This window comes from Oncorhynchus nerka, linkage group LG16 (assembly GCF_034236695.1).
Source record: "Oncorhynchus nerka isolate Pitt River linkage group LG16, Oner_Uvic_2.0, whole genome shotgun sequence".
Taxonomy (NCBI): Eukaryota; Metazoa; Chordata; class Actinopteri; order Salmoniformes; family Salmonidae; genus Oncorhynchus; species Oncorhynchus nerka.
In genome coordinates, this window is record NC_088411.1 from 44520269 (window position 1) to 44537214 (window position 16946).

General features: G+C 41.9%; 1 protein-coding gene across 1 annotated transcript; it reads right to left on the reverse strand.

The window, feature by feature from the left end:
• Positions 1–1616: 1616 nt before the first annotated feature.
• Positions 1617–12361, reverse strand: LOC115124366 (RPE-retinal G protein-coupled receptor-like). Its single transcript, XM_065002693.1, has 7 exons — positions 12167–12361; positions 10835–10994; positions 10120–10241; positions 9862–10015; positions 5268–5385; positions 4709–4822; positions 1617–2184 (listed from the first exon to the last, which is right to left on the reverse strand). Exons 1-7 carry the CDS (start codon positions 12240–12242, stop codon positions 2038–2040), a joined length of 891 nt encoding a protein of 296 aa, XP_064858765.1. The 5' UTR covers positions 12243–12361; the 3' UTR covers positions 1617–2037.
• Positions 12362–16946: the final 4585 nt, after the last annotated feature.

The window sequence follows — 16946 nt, forward strand, 5'->3', positions numbered from 1 at the left end:
GTACAGCTCTTTTTGAAGTCTGATATTTGAACTCAGGTCTGGTAGGTACAGCTCTTTCTGTAGTCTGATATTTGAACTCAGGTCTGGTAGGTACAGCTCTTTCTGTAGTCTGATATTTGAACTCAGGTCTGGTAGGTACAGCTCTTTTTGAAGTCTGATATTTGAACTCAGGTCTGGTAGGTACAGCTCTTTTTGAAGTCTGATATTTGAACCCAGGTCTGGTAGGTACAGCTCTTTCTGTAGTCTGATATTTGAACTCAGGTCTGGTAGGTACAGCTCTTTTTGAAGTCTGATATTTGAACTCAGGTCTGGTAGGTACAGCTCTTTTGAAGTCTGAAGACTAAGTCACTCATCATTTACAGCTGTACAGTGAAGCGTGTTGAGCATCCCACCATTTCCATGGACAGTTAGATTGAAGAGCAGCACATGGCAGCACACCTCGCTGCGTTTATTGACAGTGATCAGAGGAGGACATCAGGGAAAGTTCTAGAAGTAAAGCTATTGGATAGAACATCTGTTTTACATTATCATGACTCCACTAAAGTTCAGTCTCATCCACTTTAAGTTGATTACACTGGTTTTTACTTCCTTCAAAAAATCACTCAACATGAACATGTCATTTTAAGAGCACTGTGGTTTTTCTACTAAAACATAAGTCAATGAGTGTCTAGTCAATCATGTCTAGCCATTCATCTCTAGTAAATCATGATACATCATTCAACCTAAGAACAGGTGCCTCTCCCCAAAGTCTATTTGAATGGACAATCACCATATCGCTATTGTCAAGCTACATTGGCATATGGTATCCCAAACCGACTAAATAAACAATTAAGATTTACTCTACAACCTTGTACAGATAGCATTCTTCCAATGTGAAACCTACTGCAATGAGAGTGTATGATGATGATGTTGTTGTTTGAATATGGTCTTTAGCATAGAATTAGAATGGTTGAATGGAACATGGAACATTCTAATTCTATGTATGGTACTGTAACCATAGAATTAGAATGAGTAGAATGGAACATGGAACATTCTAATTCTATGTATGGTACTGTAACCATAGAATTAGAATGAGTAGAATGGAACATGGAACATTCTAATTCTATGTATGGTACTGTAACCATATAATTAGAATGAGTAGAATGGAACATGGAACATTCTAATTCTATGTATGGTACTGTAACCATAGAATTCGAATGGTTGAATGGAACATGGAACATTCTAATTCTATGGCCTGTATGGTACTGTAACCATAGAATTAGAATGAGTAGAATGGAACATGAAACATTCTAATTCTATGTATGGTACTGTAACCATAGAATTAGAATGGTTGAATGGAACATGGAACATTCTAATTCTATGTATGGTACTGTAACCATAGAATTAGAATGAGTAGAATGGAACATGGAACATTCTAATTCTATGTATGGTACTGTAACCATATAATTAGAATGAGTAGAATGGAACATGGAACATTCTAATTCTATGTATGGTACTGTAACCATAGAATTCGAATGGTTGAATGGAACATGGAACATTCTAATTCTATGGCCTGTATGGTACTGTAACCATAGAATTAGAATGAGTAGAATGGAACATGGAACATTCTAACTGTAACCATAGAATTAGAATGAGTAGAATGGAACATGGAACATTCTAATTCTATGGCCTGTATGGTACTGTAACCATAGAATTAGAATGAGTAGAATGGAACATGGAACATTCTAATTCTATGGCCTGTATGGTACTGTAACCATAGAATTAGAATGAGTAGAATGGAACATGAAACATTCTAATTCTATGGCCTGTATGGTACTGTAACCATAGAATTAGAATGAGTAGAATGGAACATGAAACATTCTAATTCTATGGCCTGTATGGTACTGTAACCATAGAATTAGAATGAGTAGAATGGAACATGAAACATTCTAATTCTATGGCCTGTATGGTACTGTAACCATAGAATTAGAATGAGTAAAATGGTCATAGAAACTCGGACCGTTCTAATTCTATGACTGTAACTAACAATAACTTCCTTTATCTTCCTTTTAACTTCACAACGACGGGCTCTGTAAACTTCTGGCCAGTCAGGAACTGCCACACCCCTCCTCTGTAGAACTCGTTCCCAAAGGAATAGAGCCAAGCATTGAAAATAGGGTTCATTTTCGCCAAAACAGGAAGCAACTACGAAATGAATAAACATGTTCTCGTTAAAAGGGTTGAAATCAAACCTCTCCATTGACATGTTATTTAGCTAAAGCATTATCAAGCACAGAAAGAGACAAATTCAATTTAAAAAGGAAGAAGCTCTCAAAAGAAGAAGAAGAAGCTCTCAACAGAAGAAGAAGAAGCTCTCAAAAGAAGAAGAAGAAGCTCTCAACAGAAGAAGCTCTCAAAAGAAGAAGAAGAAGCTCTCAAAAGAAGAAGAAGAAGAAGAACAAGCTCTCAAAAGAAGAAGAAGAAGCTCTCAAAAGAAGAAGAAGAAGCTCTCAAAAGAAGAAGAAGAAGCTCTCAACAGAAGAAGCTCTCAAAAGAAGAAGAAGAAGCTCTCAAAAGAAGAAGAAGAAGCTCTCAAAAGAAGAAGAAGAAGCTCTCAAAAGAAGAACAAGCTCTCAAAAGAAGAAGAAGAAGCTCTCAACAGAAGAAGCTCTCAAAAGAAGAAGAAGAAGCTCTCAAAAGAAGAAGAAGAAGAAGCTCTCAAAAGAAGAACAAGCTCTCAAAAGAAGAAGAAGAAGCTCTCAACAGAAGAAGAAGAAGCTCTCAAAAGAAGAAGAAGAAGAAGCTCTCAAAAGAAGAAGAAGCTCTCAAAAGAAGAACAAGCTCTCAGAAGAAGAAGAAGAAGCTCTCAAAAGAAGAAAAAGAAGAAGCTCTCAAAAGAAGAACAAGCTCTCAGAAGAAGAAGAAGAAGCTCTCAAAAGAAGAAGAAGAAGCTCTCAAAAGAAGAAGAAGAAGCTCTCAAAAGAAGAAGAAGCTCTCAAAAGAAGAACAAGCTCTCAGAAGAAGAAGAAGAAACTCTCAAAAGAAGAAGAAGAAGCTCTCAAAAGAAGAAAAAGAAGAAGCTCTCAAAAGAAGAAGAAGAATAAGAAGCTCTCAAAAGAAGAAGAACAAGCTCTCAAAAGAAGAAGAAGAAGAATAAGAAGCACTCAAAAGAAGAAGAAGAAGAATAAGAAGCTCTCAAAATAATAATAAGAAGAAGAAGCTCTCAAAAGAAGAAGAAGAAGAATAAGAAGCACTCAAAAGAAGAAGAAGAATAAGAAGCTCTCAAAAGAAGAAGAAGAAGAATAAGAAGCTCTCAAAATAATAATAATAAGAAGAAGCTCTCAAAAGAAGAAGAAGAAGAATAAGAAGCACTCAAAAGAAGAAGAAGAATAAGAAGCTCTCAAAAGAAGAAGAAGAAGAATAAGAAGCTCTCAAAAGAAGAAGAAGAAGAATAAGAAGCTCTCAAAATAATAATAAGAAGAAGAAGCTCTCAAAAGAAGAAGAAGAATAAGAAGCTCTCAAAAGAAGAAGAACAAGCTCTCAAAAGAAGAAGAAGAAGAATAAGAAGCACTCAAAAGAAGAAGAAGAAGAATAAGAAGCTCTCAAAATAATAATAATAAGAAGAAGCTCTCAAAAGAAGAAGAAGAAGAATAAGAAGCACTCAAAAGAAGAAGAAGAATAAGAAGCTCTCAAAAGAAGAAGAAGAAGAATAAGAAGCTCTCAAAATAATAATAATAAGAAGAAGCTCTCAAAAGAAGAAGAAGAAGAATAAGAAGCACTCAAAAGAAGAAGAAGAATAAGAAGCTCTCAAAAGAAGAAGAAGAAGAATAAGAAGCTCTCAAAAGAAGAAGAAGAAGAAGAATAAGAAGCTCTCAAAATAATAATAAGAAGAAGAAGCTCTCAAAAGAAAAAGAAGAAGAAGAAGAAGCTCTCAAAATAAGAAGAAGCTCTCAAAAGAAAAAGAAGAAGAAGAAGAAGAAGCTCTCAAAATAAGAAGAAGAAGAAGAAGAAGAAGCTCTCAAAATAAGAAGAAGAAGAATAAGAAGCTCTCAAAAGAAGAAGAAGAAGAATAAGAAGCTCTCAAAATAATAATAATAAGAAGAAGCTCTCAAAAGAAGAAGAAGAATAAGAAGCTCTCAAAAGAAGAAGAACAAGCTCTCAAAAGAAGAAGAAGAAGAATAAGAAGCACTCAAAAGAAGAAGAAGAAGAATAAGAAGCTCTCAAAATAATAATAATAAGAAGAAGCTCTCAAAAGAAGAAGAAGAAGAATAAGAAGCACTCAAAAGAAGAAGAAGAATAAGAAGCTCTCAAAAGAAGAAGAAGAAGAATAAGAAGCTCTCAAAAGAAGAAGAAGAAGAATAAGAAGCTCTCAAAATAATAATAATAAGAAGAAGCTCTCAAAAGAAAAAGAAGAAGAAGAAGAAGCTCTCAAAATAAGAAGAAGAAGAAGAAGAAGAAGCTCTCAAAATAAGAAGAAGCTCTCAAAAGAAAAAGAAGAAGAAGAAGAAGCTCTCAAAATAAGAAGAAGCTCTCAAAAGAAAAAGAAGAAGAAGAAGAAGAAGCTCTCAAAATAAGAAGAAGCTCTCAAAAGAAGAAGAAGAAGCTCTCAAAAGAAGAAGAAGAAGAAGCTCTCAAAATAAGAAGAAGCTCTCAAAAGAAGAAGAAGAAGAAGCTCTCAAAAGAAGAAGAAGCTCTCAAAAGAAGAAGAAGAAGAAGCAGCGCCGCTCACCATTCTCAGCTTTGGAGAGACCAGTTTGGCGTTGCCAAAGCAGGCGTAGATACACATGACTTCGTAGGGTCCCCAGCAGAACAACAGAACCCTCAGTGGTACGCTGGTGTTCCACTGGAAAACAAAGACAGTCAATAAAGTTGTATTGAATTGAATGAAATGTGACTTTTGAGTTACACTATGACAACAATAACATAGAGTCAACATATCAGCATAATATAAATGTATAAAAGAGCAGAACATAATGACTGTTATCTACACACATACAACAATTAGACATCTTATTTTAAATAATCGCAAAGTGAAATAATTACAGCAAACATTGTCTACGGGATTATTTTGCTGAGAAGTCTTGTAATCTGAAGGTCACGGAACAACTTTCCCGATGTTCACATACTAGGATTTAACACGCTTATCACGTTGTAAATATAATGAGAAGTCATGTTGTTTTTCCCCCTCCCCCCCAAAGGCCAAATATGAATGGTGTTGTTCAAATGTGTTGCAACGTTCCAAAGAACACGTTCCAAACATTCTAACGGTAGAACGTTCCAAGGTTTACCCTGTGCTTGTGGATCTTCTTGAAGTATGCGTAAATGGCGTCGTAGTTGGACTTCATGACATAAGCAGGGAAGATAAGGTAGAAGACCGTCAGGGCTCCCATATAGGTAATGTAGTCCCTGTAGAATGGAGATGAACACAGACGATAGAAGACATAAGCAGGGAAGATAAGGTAGAAGACCATCAGGGCTCCCATATAGGTAATGTAGTCTCTGTTGAATGGAGATGAACACAGACGATAGGGTTGCTAAATTCTGGTCATTTTCCACCCAAACAAATCCACAGACTTGAGTTGCAAAATTACAGTAACAAAATTCCCAGGTGTTCCAGAAATTCTGGTTGGAGGATTCCCGGAATAAGGAGGGAATTAGCAGGAAATACGGAATCGTACAGGAGTTCTGGAACACCTGGGAATTGTGTTACCAGAATTTTGGAACCCTAGTCTGTGGGAGACATTGCTAGAGAGCTTTTGTTTTATTGTCTGAAATGAATCATCTCAATCCATCAAAGATTTCTATCAGTGCTCTCTCTCTCTCTCTCTCTCTCTCTCTCTCTCTCTCTCTCTCTTTCTTTCTCTCTCGCTGTCTCTCTGTCTCTCTCTTTCTCTCTCTCTCTCTCTCTCTCTCTGTCTCTCTCTCTCTCTCTCTCTCTCCTCTCTGTCTCTCTCTCTCTGTCTCTCTCTCTCTCTCTCCTCTCTGTCTCTCTGTCTCTCTTCTCTCTCTCTCTCTCTCTCTCTCTCTCTCTCTCTCTCTCTCTCTCTCTCTCTCTGTCTCTCTCTCTCTCTCTCTCTCTCTCTCTCTCTCTCTCTGTCTCTCTCTTTCTCTCTCGCTCTCTCTCTCTCTCTCTCTCTCTCTCTCTCTCTCTCTCTCTCTCTCTCTCTCTCTCTCTCTGTCTCTCTCTCTCTCTCTCTCTCTCTCTGTCTCTCTCTCTCTGTCTCTCTCTTTCTCTCTCGCTCTCTCTCTTTCTCTCTCTCTCTCTCTGTCTCTCTCTCTGTCTCTCTCTCTCTCTCTGTCTCTCTCTCTCTCTCTCTCTCCCTCTCTCTCTGTCTCTCTCTCTCTGTCTCTCTCTCTCTCTCTCTCTGTGTGAAATGCTGCATGTTTTCAAATAAGTTAAAGAGCTTACTTTTTAATTAATCTGTTTGATTGTTTTAAAGCCCTGATTCTGTATTCCACTGTTTATATTTTACAAAGTCAAACAGTGACGTCAACAACTGGTTGAAACAGAAGGATATTTATGAGTTTTGGAAGTATGTTTTTTTTCTTCTCAAAACTGTCTTTTTTTTAAATCTTGTGAAACATCAACGACAAATGTGCCGAGGTAACAGTGCGTGAGGGAGATGCTGAGCTATTTATAGTGGAATTGACAGCATTTTAGCAACATGAAATCTTATTACAATTTGTTCATATACACCAACAGGAAGAACATGACACTTTTAAAAAATCTGTGAAGTGAGCAATTAGATATGGTCATTTTCATAAATTCTTAGAACGTTTGGGAATTACGTATAAAAAGGCATTTGTGAAACTTCGATAGCAATACAGAGTGGGAAAGTGGCCGTGTGTTTAGACAATTAATATACACTGCAGTAAATAAACCGAATATAAACATCTGTCTCATCCAAGACTGGAGTCTACGCTGACCGGCACGCTATAGCCAATCAGAGCTAACGTAGGCCTTTTTGGAAACAGGCCATTTGCCAAACAGGCCTGTCATCATTCACTATGAACTGGACTGTGTGTTTACAGGCAGTAGGGCCTGCCATCATTCACTTTGAACTGGACTGTGTGTTTACAGGCAGTAGGGCCTGGCATCATTCACTATGAACTGGACTGTGTGTTTACAGACAGTAGGGCCTGTCATCATTCACTATGAACTGGACTGTGTGTTTACAGGCAGTAGGGCCTGTCATCATTCACTATGAACTGGACTGTGTGTTTACAGGCAGTAGGGCCTGTCATCATTCACTATGAACTGGACTGTGTGTTTACAGGCACTTTGAACTGGACTGTGTGTTTACAGGAAGTAGGGCCTGTCATCATTCACTATGAACTGGACTGTGTGTTTACAGGCAGTAGGGCCTGCCATCATTCACTATGAACTGTGTGTTTACAGGCAGTAGGGCCTGCCATCATTCACTATGAACTGTGTGTTTACAGGCAGTAGGGCCTGCCATCATTCACTATGAACTGTGTGTTTACAGGCAGTAGGGCCTGTCATCATTCACTATGAACTGGTCTGTGTGTTTACAGGCAGTAGGGCCTGTCATCATTCACTATGAACTGGACTGTGTGTTTACAGGCAGTAGGGCCTGTCATCATTCACTATGAACTGGACTGTGTGTTTACAGGCAGTAGGGCCTGCCATCATTCACTATGAACTGTGTGTTTACAGGCAGTAGGGCCTGCCATCATTCACTATGAACTGTGTGTTTACAGGCAGTAGGGCCTGCCATCATTCACTATGAACTGGACTGTGTGTTTACAGGCAGTAGGGCCTGTCATCATTCACTATGAACTGGTCTGTGTGTTTACAGGCAGTAGGGCCTGTCATCATTCACTATGAACTGGTCTGTGTGTTTACAGGCAGTAGGGCCTGTCATCATTCACTATGAACTGGACTGTGTGTTTACAGGCAGTAGGGCCTGTCATCATTCACTATGAACTGGACTGTGTGTTACAGGCAGTAGGGCCTGCCATCATTCACTATGAACTGGACTGTGTGTTTACAGACAGTAGGGCCTGTCATCATTCACTATGAACTGGACTGTGTGTTTACAGGCAGTAGGGCCTGTCATCATTCACTATGAACTGGACTGTGTGTTTACAGGCAGTAGGGCCTGTCATCATTCACTATGAACTGGACTGTGTGTTTACAGGCAGTAGGGCCTGCCATCATTCACTATGAACTGTGTGTTTACAGGCAGTAGGGCCTGCCATCATTCACTATGAACTGTGTGTTTACAGGCAGTAGGGCCTGCCATCATTCACTATGAACTGGACTGTGTGTTTACAGGCAGTAGGGCCTGTCATCATTCACTATGAACTGGTCTGTGTGTTTACAGGCAGTAGGGCCTGTCATCATTCACTATGAACTGGTCTGTGTGTTTACAGGCAGTAGGGCCTGTCATCATTCACTATGAACTGGACTGTGTGTTTACAGGCAGTAGGGCCTGTCATCATTCACTATGAACTGGACTGTGTGTTTACAGGCAGTAGGGCCTGTCATCATTCACTTTGAACTGGACTGTGTGTTACAGGCAGTAGGGCCTGTCATCATTCACTATGAACTGGACTGTGTGTTTACAGGCAGTAGGGCCTGTCATCATTCACTATGAACTGGACTGTGTGTTTACAGGCAGTAGGGCCTGTCATCATTCACTATGAACTGGACTGTGTGTTACAGGCAGTAGGGCCTGCCATCATTCACTATGAACTGGACTGTGTGTTTACAGACAGTAGGGCCTGGCATCATTCACTATGAACTGGACTGTGTGTTTACAGGCAGTAGGGCCTGTCATCATTCACTATGAACTGGACTGTGTGTTTACAGGAAGTAGGGCCTGTCATCATTCACTATGAACTGGACTGTGTGTTTACAGGCAGTAGGGCCTGGCATCATTCACTATGAACTGGACTGTGTGTTACAGGCAGTAGGGCCTGTCATCATTCACTATGAACTGGTCTGTGTGTTTACAGGCAGTAGGGCCTGTCATCATTCACTATGAACTGGACTGTGTGTTTACAGGCAGTAGGGCCTGTCATCATTCACTATGAACTGGTCTGTGTGTTTACAGGCAGTAGGGCCTGTCATCATTCACTATGAACTGGACTGTGTGTTAACAGACAGTTACAACAGCACAACTTTAGATCATTAGAAAGCATTATCCAAAAGGCACACAAAATACACCTGAATAGATTTCTGCAAATGTGACAATACAATGGGAGTCCTCTTACATTTGGGAACTTTACAGTCCGATTGATCAAACAACCATGAAAATGTAGAAAATGAAAATCTCTCTCCCTCAGCTATTTACATCGACAACAATAAAGATCAACAACTAATGCTAGCCAAAATATGTAGTCATGGAAACTGAAACAGTGCATCCTGAATGCAGGCAGCAAACAATGTACAAGATGTGATTTGGGGAATAGCAAGAACTGTATTGGTGAATTCTATTTTTTTACCTTTATTTTACTAGGCAAGTCAGTTAAGAACAAATTCTTATTTTCAATGACGGCCTAGGAACTGCCTGTTCAGGGGCAGAACGACAGATTTGTACCTTGTCAGCTCAGGGATTTGAACTTGCAACCTTTCGGTTATTAGTCCAACGCTCTAACCACTAGGCTACCCTGCCGCATCTACACTCTAACCACTAGGCTACCCTGCCGCCTCTACACTCTAACCACTAGGCTAGAACTGCATCCATCGATTTCCCCAACAACTCCTTAGTGTACGTCACGGGAACGTTGAGTCGAATAGAACCTATTTTTAAAACCTCTTATAAAGTTGGTTAAACTGGGAGTATGATCATTTTTTTGACTGATATTATGATTATTATGAAACACTTGTCAGTTCCACTTTAAAATGTAGCCTACTTGTCTCCTTTGGTGTAGTCTAGAGTGCAGCACGTCCTCATTGGCTCAAAGTCATACACTCCCCATCCAGTCAGAGGGACGGCCGCCCAGAAGATGGCCAACCCCCAGATAATGATAGAAAAAGTCCAGGCCGTGCTCCAAAACAGCTTCTGATCTGGAACAAAATAACGTTGTTATATTTATTTAACATTTTCCAAGAATATGTTTGTAGATTTGTAGATGTATATAGATAAAGCTATAATATAGGATACTACCCACTGGTGACATATTGGTGATATCTGTCCCAGGCGATGGTAGCCAGGAAACTGATGGAGGCCAGAACTGCTGTCATCCCTATGACAGCGTGGTTGCTACATCCGTCTTGACCCCAGGGCCAGTGTCTAGGGTGACGAGAAGAGAGGAGCGCATTTAGGCTACGTTTACACAGGCAGCCCAATTCTGATCTTTTGTCCGATTATTGGCAAGAGATCTGATCTGATTGGAACAAAAGGCCAATTATTGTCCGATTATTGGCAAGAGATCTGATCTGATTGGAACAAAAGGCCAATTATTGGCCAAAGATCAGAATTGGGCTGCCTGTGTAAACTCAGCCTCAGTGTTTCTAATCCAATCAGGCATAAACCAGTTTCAGAATGGCTACATTTCTACATAAACATGATGACTCATTTAGCAGCTAATTGTTATACCAAATACACCTACTTTGACTTGTGGTTCTATTCAGTTGAACTATAAAGTCATGATCACACACACTAACATTACAGCTTTGTGTAGTAAAGGATCTATCCATCATAGCTATTCAGATACACATGAGAAAAAAAATGTGCCTCACTAGAACGATTTGTCCTGATGTCCTGTCTGTAAAAACACATTTTCGATCAAACGCATAAGAGCGTTTTTAACAACAACTATTGTACACATAAGCCAGGAAACCTCCACAGGCGTTAATGCAGTGTCACAGGATAATCATTTGTACCTGTACGATAAGCTGGCGTAGGCAGCGATCAGGCCGGTTGTATTGAGCATAATGTCAGCCACGGCCAGGTTAAAGACAAGGAAATTACTGGGAGTTCGCATTTGCTTTACGCTAATATAGGCCAATATTGAAACGGCGTTGAGGAAGAATCCCACAAGACCTAAAAGACACGTGGAAAGAAGATAAATCATCATGGGGGGGAGACGAAGACTAAAAATGGACATTTAACATTTCAGTTAAGTTATATAGCCTATATGTGCATAGGATATTATAATGTCAGAAATCGTTGAATTTTATCTACACAGACTTTTATTTGACTATTTCACATGTCAACCTTACAGAACCGAATCTTCAAATCCTTGCGGATTATTCACATCTTCCAGTGACAATCTTGGCATGATTTAAAATCAGTAGACCTGTCCCTTTAAGATCTCTTTAAAATCAGTAGACCTGTCCCTTTAAGATCTCTTTCAAATCAGTAGACCTGTCCCTTTAAGATCTCTTTCAAATCAGTAGACCTGTCCCTGTAAGATCTCTTTAAAATCAGTAGACCTGTCCCTTTAAGATCTCTTTAAAATCAGTAGACCTGTCCCTTTAAGATCTCTTTAAAATCAGTAGACCTGTCCCTTTAATATCTCTTTAAAATCAATAGACCTGTCCCTTTAAGACCTGTCCCTTTAAGACCTGTCCCTTTAAGATCTCTTTAAAATCAGTAGAACTGTCCCTTTAAGATCTCTTTAAAATCAGTAGACCTGTCCCTTTAAGACCTGTCCCTTTAAAATATCTTTAAAATCAATAGACCTGTCCCTTTAAGATCTCTTTCAAATCAGTAGACCTGTCCCTTTAATATATCTTTCAAATCAGTAGACCTGTCCCTTTAAGACCTGTCCCTTTAAGATCTCTTTCAAATCAGTAGACCTGTCCTTTTAAGATCTCTTTCAAATCAGTAGACCCGTCCCTTTAATATCTCTTTAAAATCAGTAGACCTGTCCCTTTAAGACCTGTCCCTTTAATATCTCTTTCAAATCAGTAAACCTGTCCCTTTAAGACCTGTCCCTTTAAGATCTCTTTACAATCAATAGACCTGTCCCTTTAAGATCTCTTTCAAATCAGTAGACCTGTCCCTTTAATATCTCTTTAAAATCAGTAGACCTGTCCCTTTAAGATCTCTTTCAAATCAGGAGACCTGTCCCTTTAAGATCTCTTTAAAATCAGTAGACCTGCTCCTTTAAGATCTATTTAAAATCCCACGTAGCTCCATCTGGATGCCATTTCGCTAACGCAAATAACAGCTTTTCTTTCAAATTTTTGGCCATAAAATATTTCACTTACCCCCAACAAGAAGAGCTGAACCGAATGCAAACATGTCAAAATCGGAGAATCCCTCCGGTAATGTGTATGCTGCCATTTTTGATGGCCACTATTATTGTCGGACACTACAGATAGTTCCTCAACGTTTATTCTCGCGTCTGAAAGTGCCAGAGTGTTGACTGAACTCCTTATAAAGGCTCTTTCACGTGAAAAGGCATGCAAGGACTTATCTGATGTAAAACCCTTACCAATCCCCACAAGAATGTACTAACAAAGTGGCGCAATAGCAGAAGAGTTTGACACACACTGGGCAACAGCTACTTCTTATTTTCCCGATGATTTTGTTTTTCTCCCTTAAACAGTCGTGTTCACATTGAAGTGGTTTCTGCGCACCAATTTTGCAAGCACATAACTGACAGGGAAACCGACTTTCTCAAATTGTTTGCTCTTAATGACCAATAACAGACTTTATATTATCACTGAAATCTAAACCTACAGGTCATACTTTATCCTTAGTACACTTAGTAGGCTAAACATTATATGCCGTGTGAAGATGAAGGATCTCTCTCTTACTTCGATAGGTAGGACCTACCTGCTGTCTCAACCATCCATGACATCATAAGTAACTGTGCGTGTCAGTTGGAAGCTGACACTGCATAGTGAATGGACTGAGAGACCCTTGTCCAGTGAATTATTGGTTTAACAATGCAACAAGTTTAAATGTAGCAATCCTTTAATCTGGCTAAATGTTGGTGGGTAAAAGGAAACCTTAGTTCCAAGAACGTAGCATTGTTAGTGATGTCCCAAAGTCACCTAATCATTTCATACATTTTTTCACACCACACAACACAAAGAAAATAAAAAATAACTCCAAAAATCTGAACAGACACAACAAACACAGTCGACAAGACAACAATGTCATACAGGGAGCTCCAGCCCAACAGACCAATCACAGTCGACTAGACAACAATGTCATACAGGGGGCTCCAGCCCATGACAAATCACAGGCAACACCATTAGTTCAGGTTCATTCTTAATCCATAGATCCCCAACGTTGCAGTTTTAAAGCAGGTTTTCTGTTTGTTCTACAGGTTTTGCCATTGGGGCAGCGATTTTGTTTGTGCAATTTTATTTTTTTAAATTCATGCAATTCTACTCATTTAGCCGTGAGGCAAAAATTAATTTTTGCAGTTTTAAAGGAAATTTTTCTGAAATTCTACACGTTTTGCCATGAATGATAACAATGCAGGCCCTCTGGAGGTCAGGGCGCCTGGAGGTCAGGGCCCTCTGGAGGTCAGGGCCCTCTGGAGGTCAGGGCTCTCTGGAGGTCAGGGCCCTCTGGAGGTCAGGGCCCTCTGGAGGTCAGGGCCCCTGGAGGTCAGGGCCCTGCGTGCCATATCGGTATTCAGCCATGATTACTACAAGTTTAGATAACTGGCTAGACTAATCTAAAAAATAGCTAGCTAACATGGCTAATTGAGTGACTGTCAGTGACTGACAAAACCAGAGAAAAACTGCTGATAAACAACCAAATGTCAAACTCACACCTTGTGTATATTCTATTACCCTAAATTTTAACAGTAAATTGAGACTAAAGTTCCTAAAAAAACAAACACAAAAAAGGGTATTTTCATAACATAAAACCAGCCGGGGACGGCAGGTAGCCTAGCGATCAAGAGCATTGGGCCAGTAACTGAAAGGTTGCCGGTTCGAATCCCCTACGTGAAACATCTATCGATGTGCACTTGAGCAAGGCACGTAACCCTAATTGCTCCTGGAAGTTTCGCTGGATAAGAGCATCTTCTAAATGACTGTAATGTCAAGACATTACCATTATAGCTTGCTCCCTGTGCACTAACCTTGACCAGGACCAGGACCAGTAGTGCACTAACCTTGACCTTGACCAGGACCAGTAGTACACTAACCTTGACCAGGACCAGTAGTGCACTAACCTTGACCAGGACCAGTAGTGCACTAACCTTGACCTTGGCCAGGACCAGTAGTGCACTAACCTTGACCAGGACCAGTAGTGCACTAACCTTGACCTTGACCAGGACCAGTAGTGCACTAACCTTGGCCAGGACCAGTAGTGCACTAACCTTGACCTTGACCAGGACCAGTAGTGCACTAACCTTGACCAGGACCAGTAGTGCACTAACCTTGACCAGGACCAGTAGTGCACTAACCTTGACCTTGACCAGCACCAATGGAGCACTAACCTTCACCAGGACCAGTAGTGCACTAACCTTGACCAGGACCAGGACCAGTAGTGCACTAACCTTGACCTTGACCAGGACCAGTAGTGCACTAACCTTGACCGTGACCAGGACCAGTAGTGCACTAACCATGACCAGGACCAGTAGTGCACTAACCTTGACCAGGACCAGTAGTGCACTAACCTTGACCTTGACCAGGACCAGTAGTGCACTAACCTTGACCTTGACCAGGACCAGTAGTGCACTAACCTTGACCTTGGCCAGGACCAGTAGTGCACTAACCTTGACCTTGACCTTGACCAGGACCAGTAGTGCACTAACCTTGACCGTGACCAGGACCAGTAGTGCACTAACCTTGACCAGGACCAGCAGTGCACTAACCTTGACCTTGACCAGGACCAGTAGTGCACTAACCTTGACCTTGACCAGGACCAGTAGTGCACTAACCTTGACCTTGGCCAGGACCAGTAGTGCACTAACCTTGACCTTGGCCAGGACCAGTAGTGCGCTAACCTTGACCCCTACCAGTAGTGCGCTAACCTTGACCTTGACCAGGACCAGCAGTGCACTAACCTTGACCAGGACCAGTAGTGCGCTAACCTTGACCAGGACCAGGACCATTAGTGCGCTAACCTTGACCAGGACCAGTAGTGCACTAACCTTGACCTTGACCAGGACCAGTAGTGCACTAACCTTGACCTTGACCAGGACCAGTAGTGCGCTAACCTTGACCAGGACCAGTAGTGCACTAACCTTGACCAGGACCAGTAGTGCACTAACCTTGACCTTGACCAGGACCAGTAGTGCGCTAACCTTGACCTTGACCAGGACCAGTAGTGCACTAACCTTGACCTTGACCAGGACCAGTAGTGCACTAACCTTGACCTTGACCAGGACCAGTAGTGCACTAACCTTGACCTTGACCAGGACCAGTAGTGCGCTAACCTTGTAGTGCACTAACCTTGACCTTGACCAGGACAGTAGTGCACTAACCTTGACCTTGACCTTGACCAGGACCAGTAGTGCACTAACCTTGACCTTGACCTTGACCAGGACCAGTAGTGCACTAACCTGACCAGGACCAGTAGTGACCTTGACCAGGACCAGTAGTGCACTAACCTTGACCAGGACCAGTAGTGCACTAACCTTGACCTTGACCAGGACCAGTAGTGCACTAACCTTGACCTTGACCAGGACCAGTAGTGCACTAACCTTGACCTTGGCCAGGACCAGTAGTGCACTAACCTTGACCTTGACCTTGACCAGGACCAGTAGTGCACTAACCTTGACCGTGACCAGGACCAGTAGTGCACTAACCTTGACCAGGACCAGCAGTGCACTAACCTTGACCTTGACCAGGACCAGTAGTGCACTAACCTTGACCTTGACCAGGACCAGTAGTGCACTAACCTTGACCTTGGCCAGGACCAGTAGTGCACTAACCTTGACCTTGGCCAGGACCAGTAGTGCGCTAACCTTGACCCCTACCAGTAGTGCGCTAACCTTGACCTTGACCAGGACCAGCAGTGCACTAACCTTGACCAGGACCAGTAGTGCGCTAACCTTGACCAGGACCAGGACCATTAGTGCGCTAACCTTGACCAGGACCAGTAGTGCACTAACCTTGACCTTGACCAGGACCAGTAGTGCACTAACCTTGACCTTGACCAGGACCAGTAGTGCGCTAACCTTGACCAGGACCAGTAGTGCACTAACCTTGACCAGGACCAGTAGTGCACTAACCTTGACCTTGACCAGGACCAGTAGTGCGCTAACCTTGACCTTGACCAGGACCAGTAGTGCACTAACCTTGACCTTGACCAGGACCAGTAGTGCACTAACCTTGACCTTGACCAGGACCAGTAGTGCACTAACCTTGACCTTGACCAGGACCAGTAGTGCGCTAACCTTGACCAGGACCAGTAGTGCACTAACCTTGACCTTGACCAGGACGAGTAGTGCACTAACCTTGACCTTGACCTTGACCAGGACCAGTAGTGCACTAACCTTGACCTTGACCTTGACCAGGACCAGTAGTGCACTAACCTTGACCTTGACCAGGACCAGTAGTGCACTAACCTTGACCAGGACCAGTAGTGCACTAACCTTGACCAGGACCAGTAGTGCACTAACCTTGACCTTGACCAGGACCAGTAGTGCACTAACCTTGACCAGGACCAGTAGTGCGCTAACCTTGACCAGGACCAGTAGTGCACTAACCTTGACCAGGACCAGTAGTGCGCTAACCTTGACCAGGACCAGTAGTGCACTAACCTTGACCAGGACCAGTAGTGCACTAACCTTGACCAGGACCAGTAGTGCACTAACCTTGACCAGGACCAGTAGTGCACTAACCTTGACCTTGACCAGGACCAGTAGTGCACTAACCTTGACCTTGACCAGGAACAGTAGTGCACTAACCTTGACCAGGACCAGTAGTGCACTAACCTTGACCAGGACCAGTAGTGCGCTAACCTTGACCTTGACCAGGACCAGTAGTGCACTAACCTTGACCTTGGCCAGGACCAGTAGTGCACTAACCTTGACCTTGACCAGGACCAGTAGTGCACTAACCTTGATCAGGA

What these genes read in the sequence shown, in the direction of transcription:
- LOC115124366 (XM_065002693.1), bottom strand. Translation starts at nt 12,242, where the DNA reads ATGGCAGCATACACATTACCGGAGGGATTCTCCGATTTTGACATGTTT. An exon ending in ATATCACCAATATGTCACCA is followed by an intron (nt 10,016 to 10,119) that starts GTGGGTAGTATC and finishes ATTTTGTTCCAG; the next exon opens with ATCAGAAGCTGTTTTGGAGC. An exon ending in TCTCTCCAAAGCTGAGAATG is followed by an intron (nt 2,185 to 4,708) that starts GTGAGCGGCGCT and finishes TTCATTTCGTAG; the next exon opens with TTGCTTCCTGTTTTGGCGAA.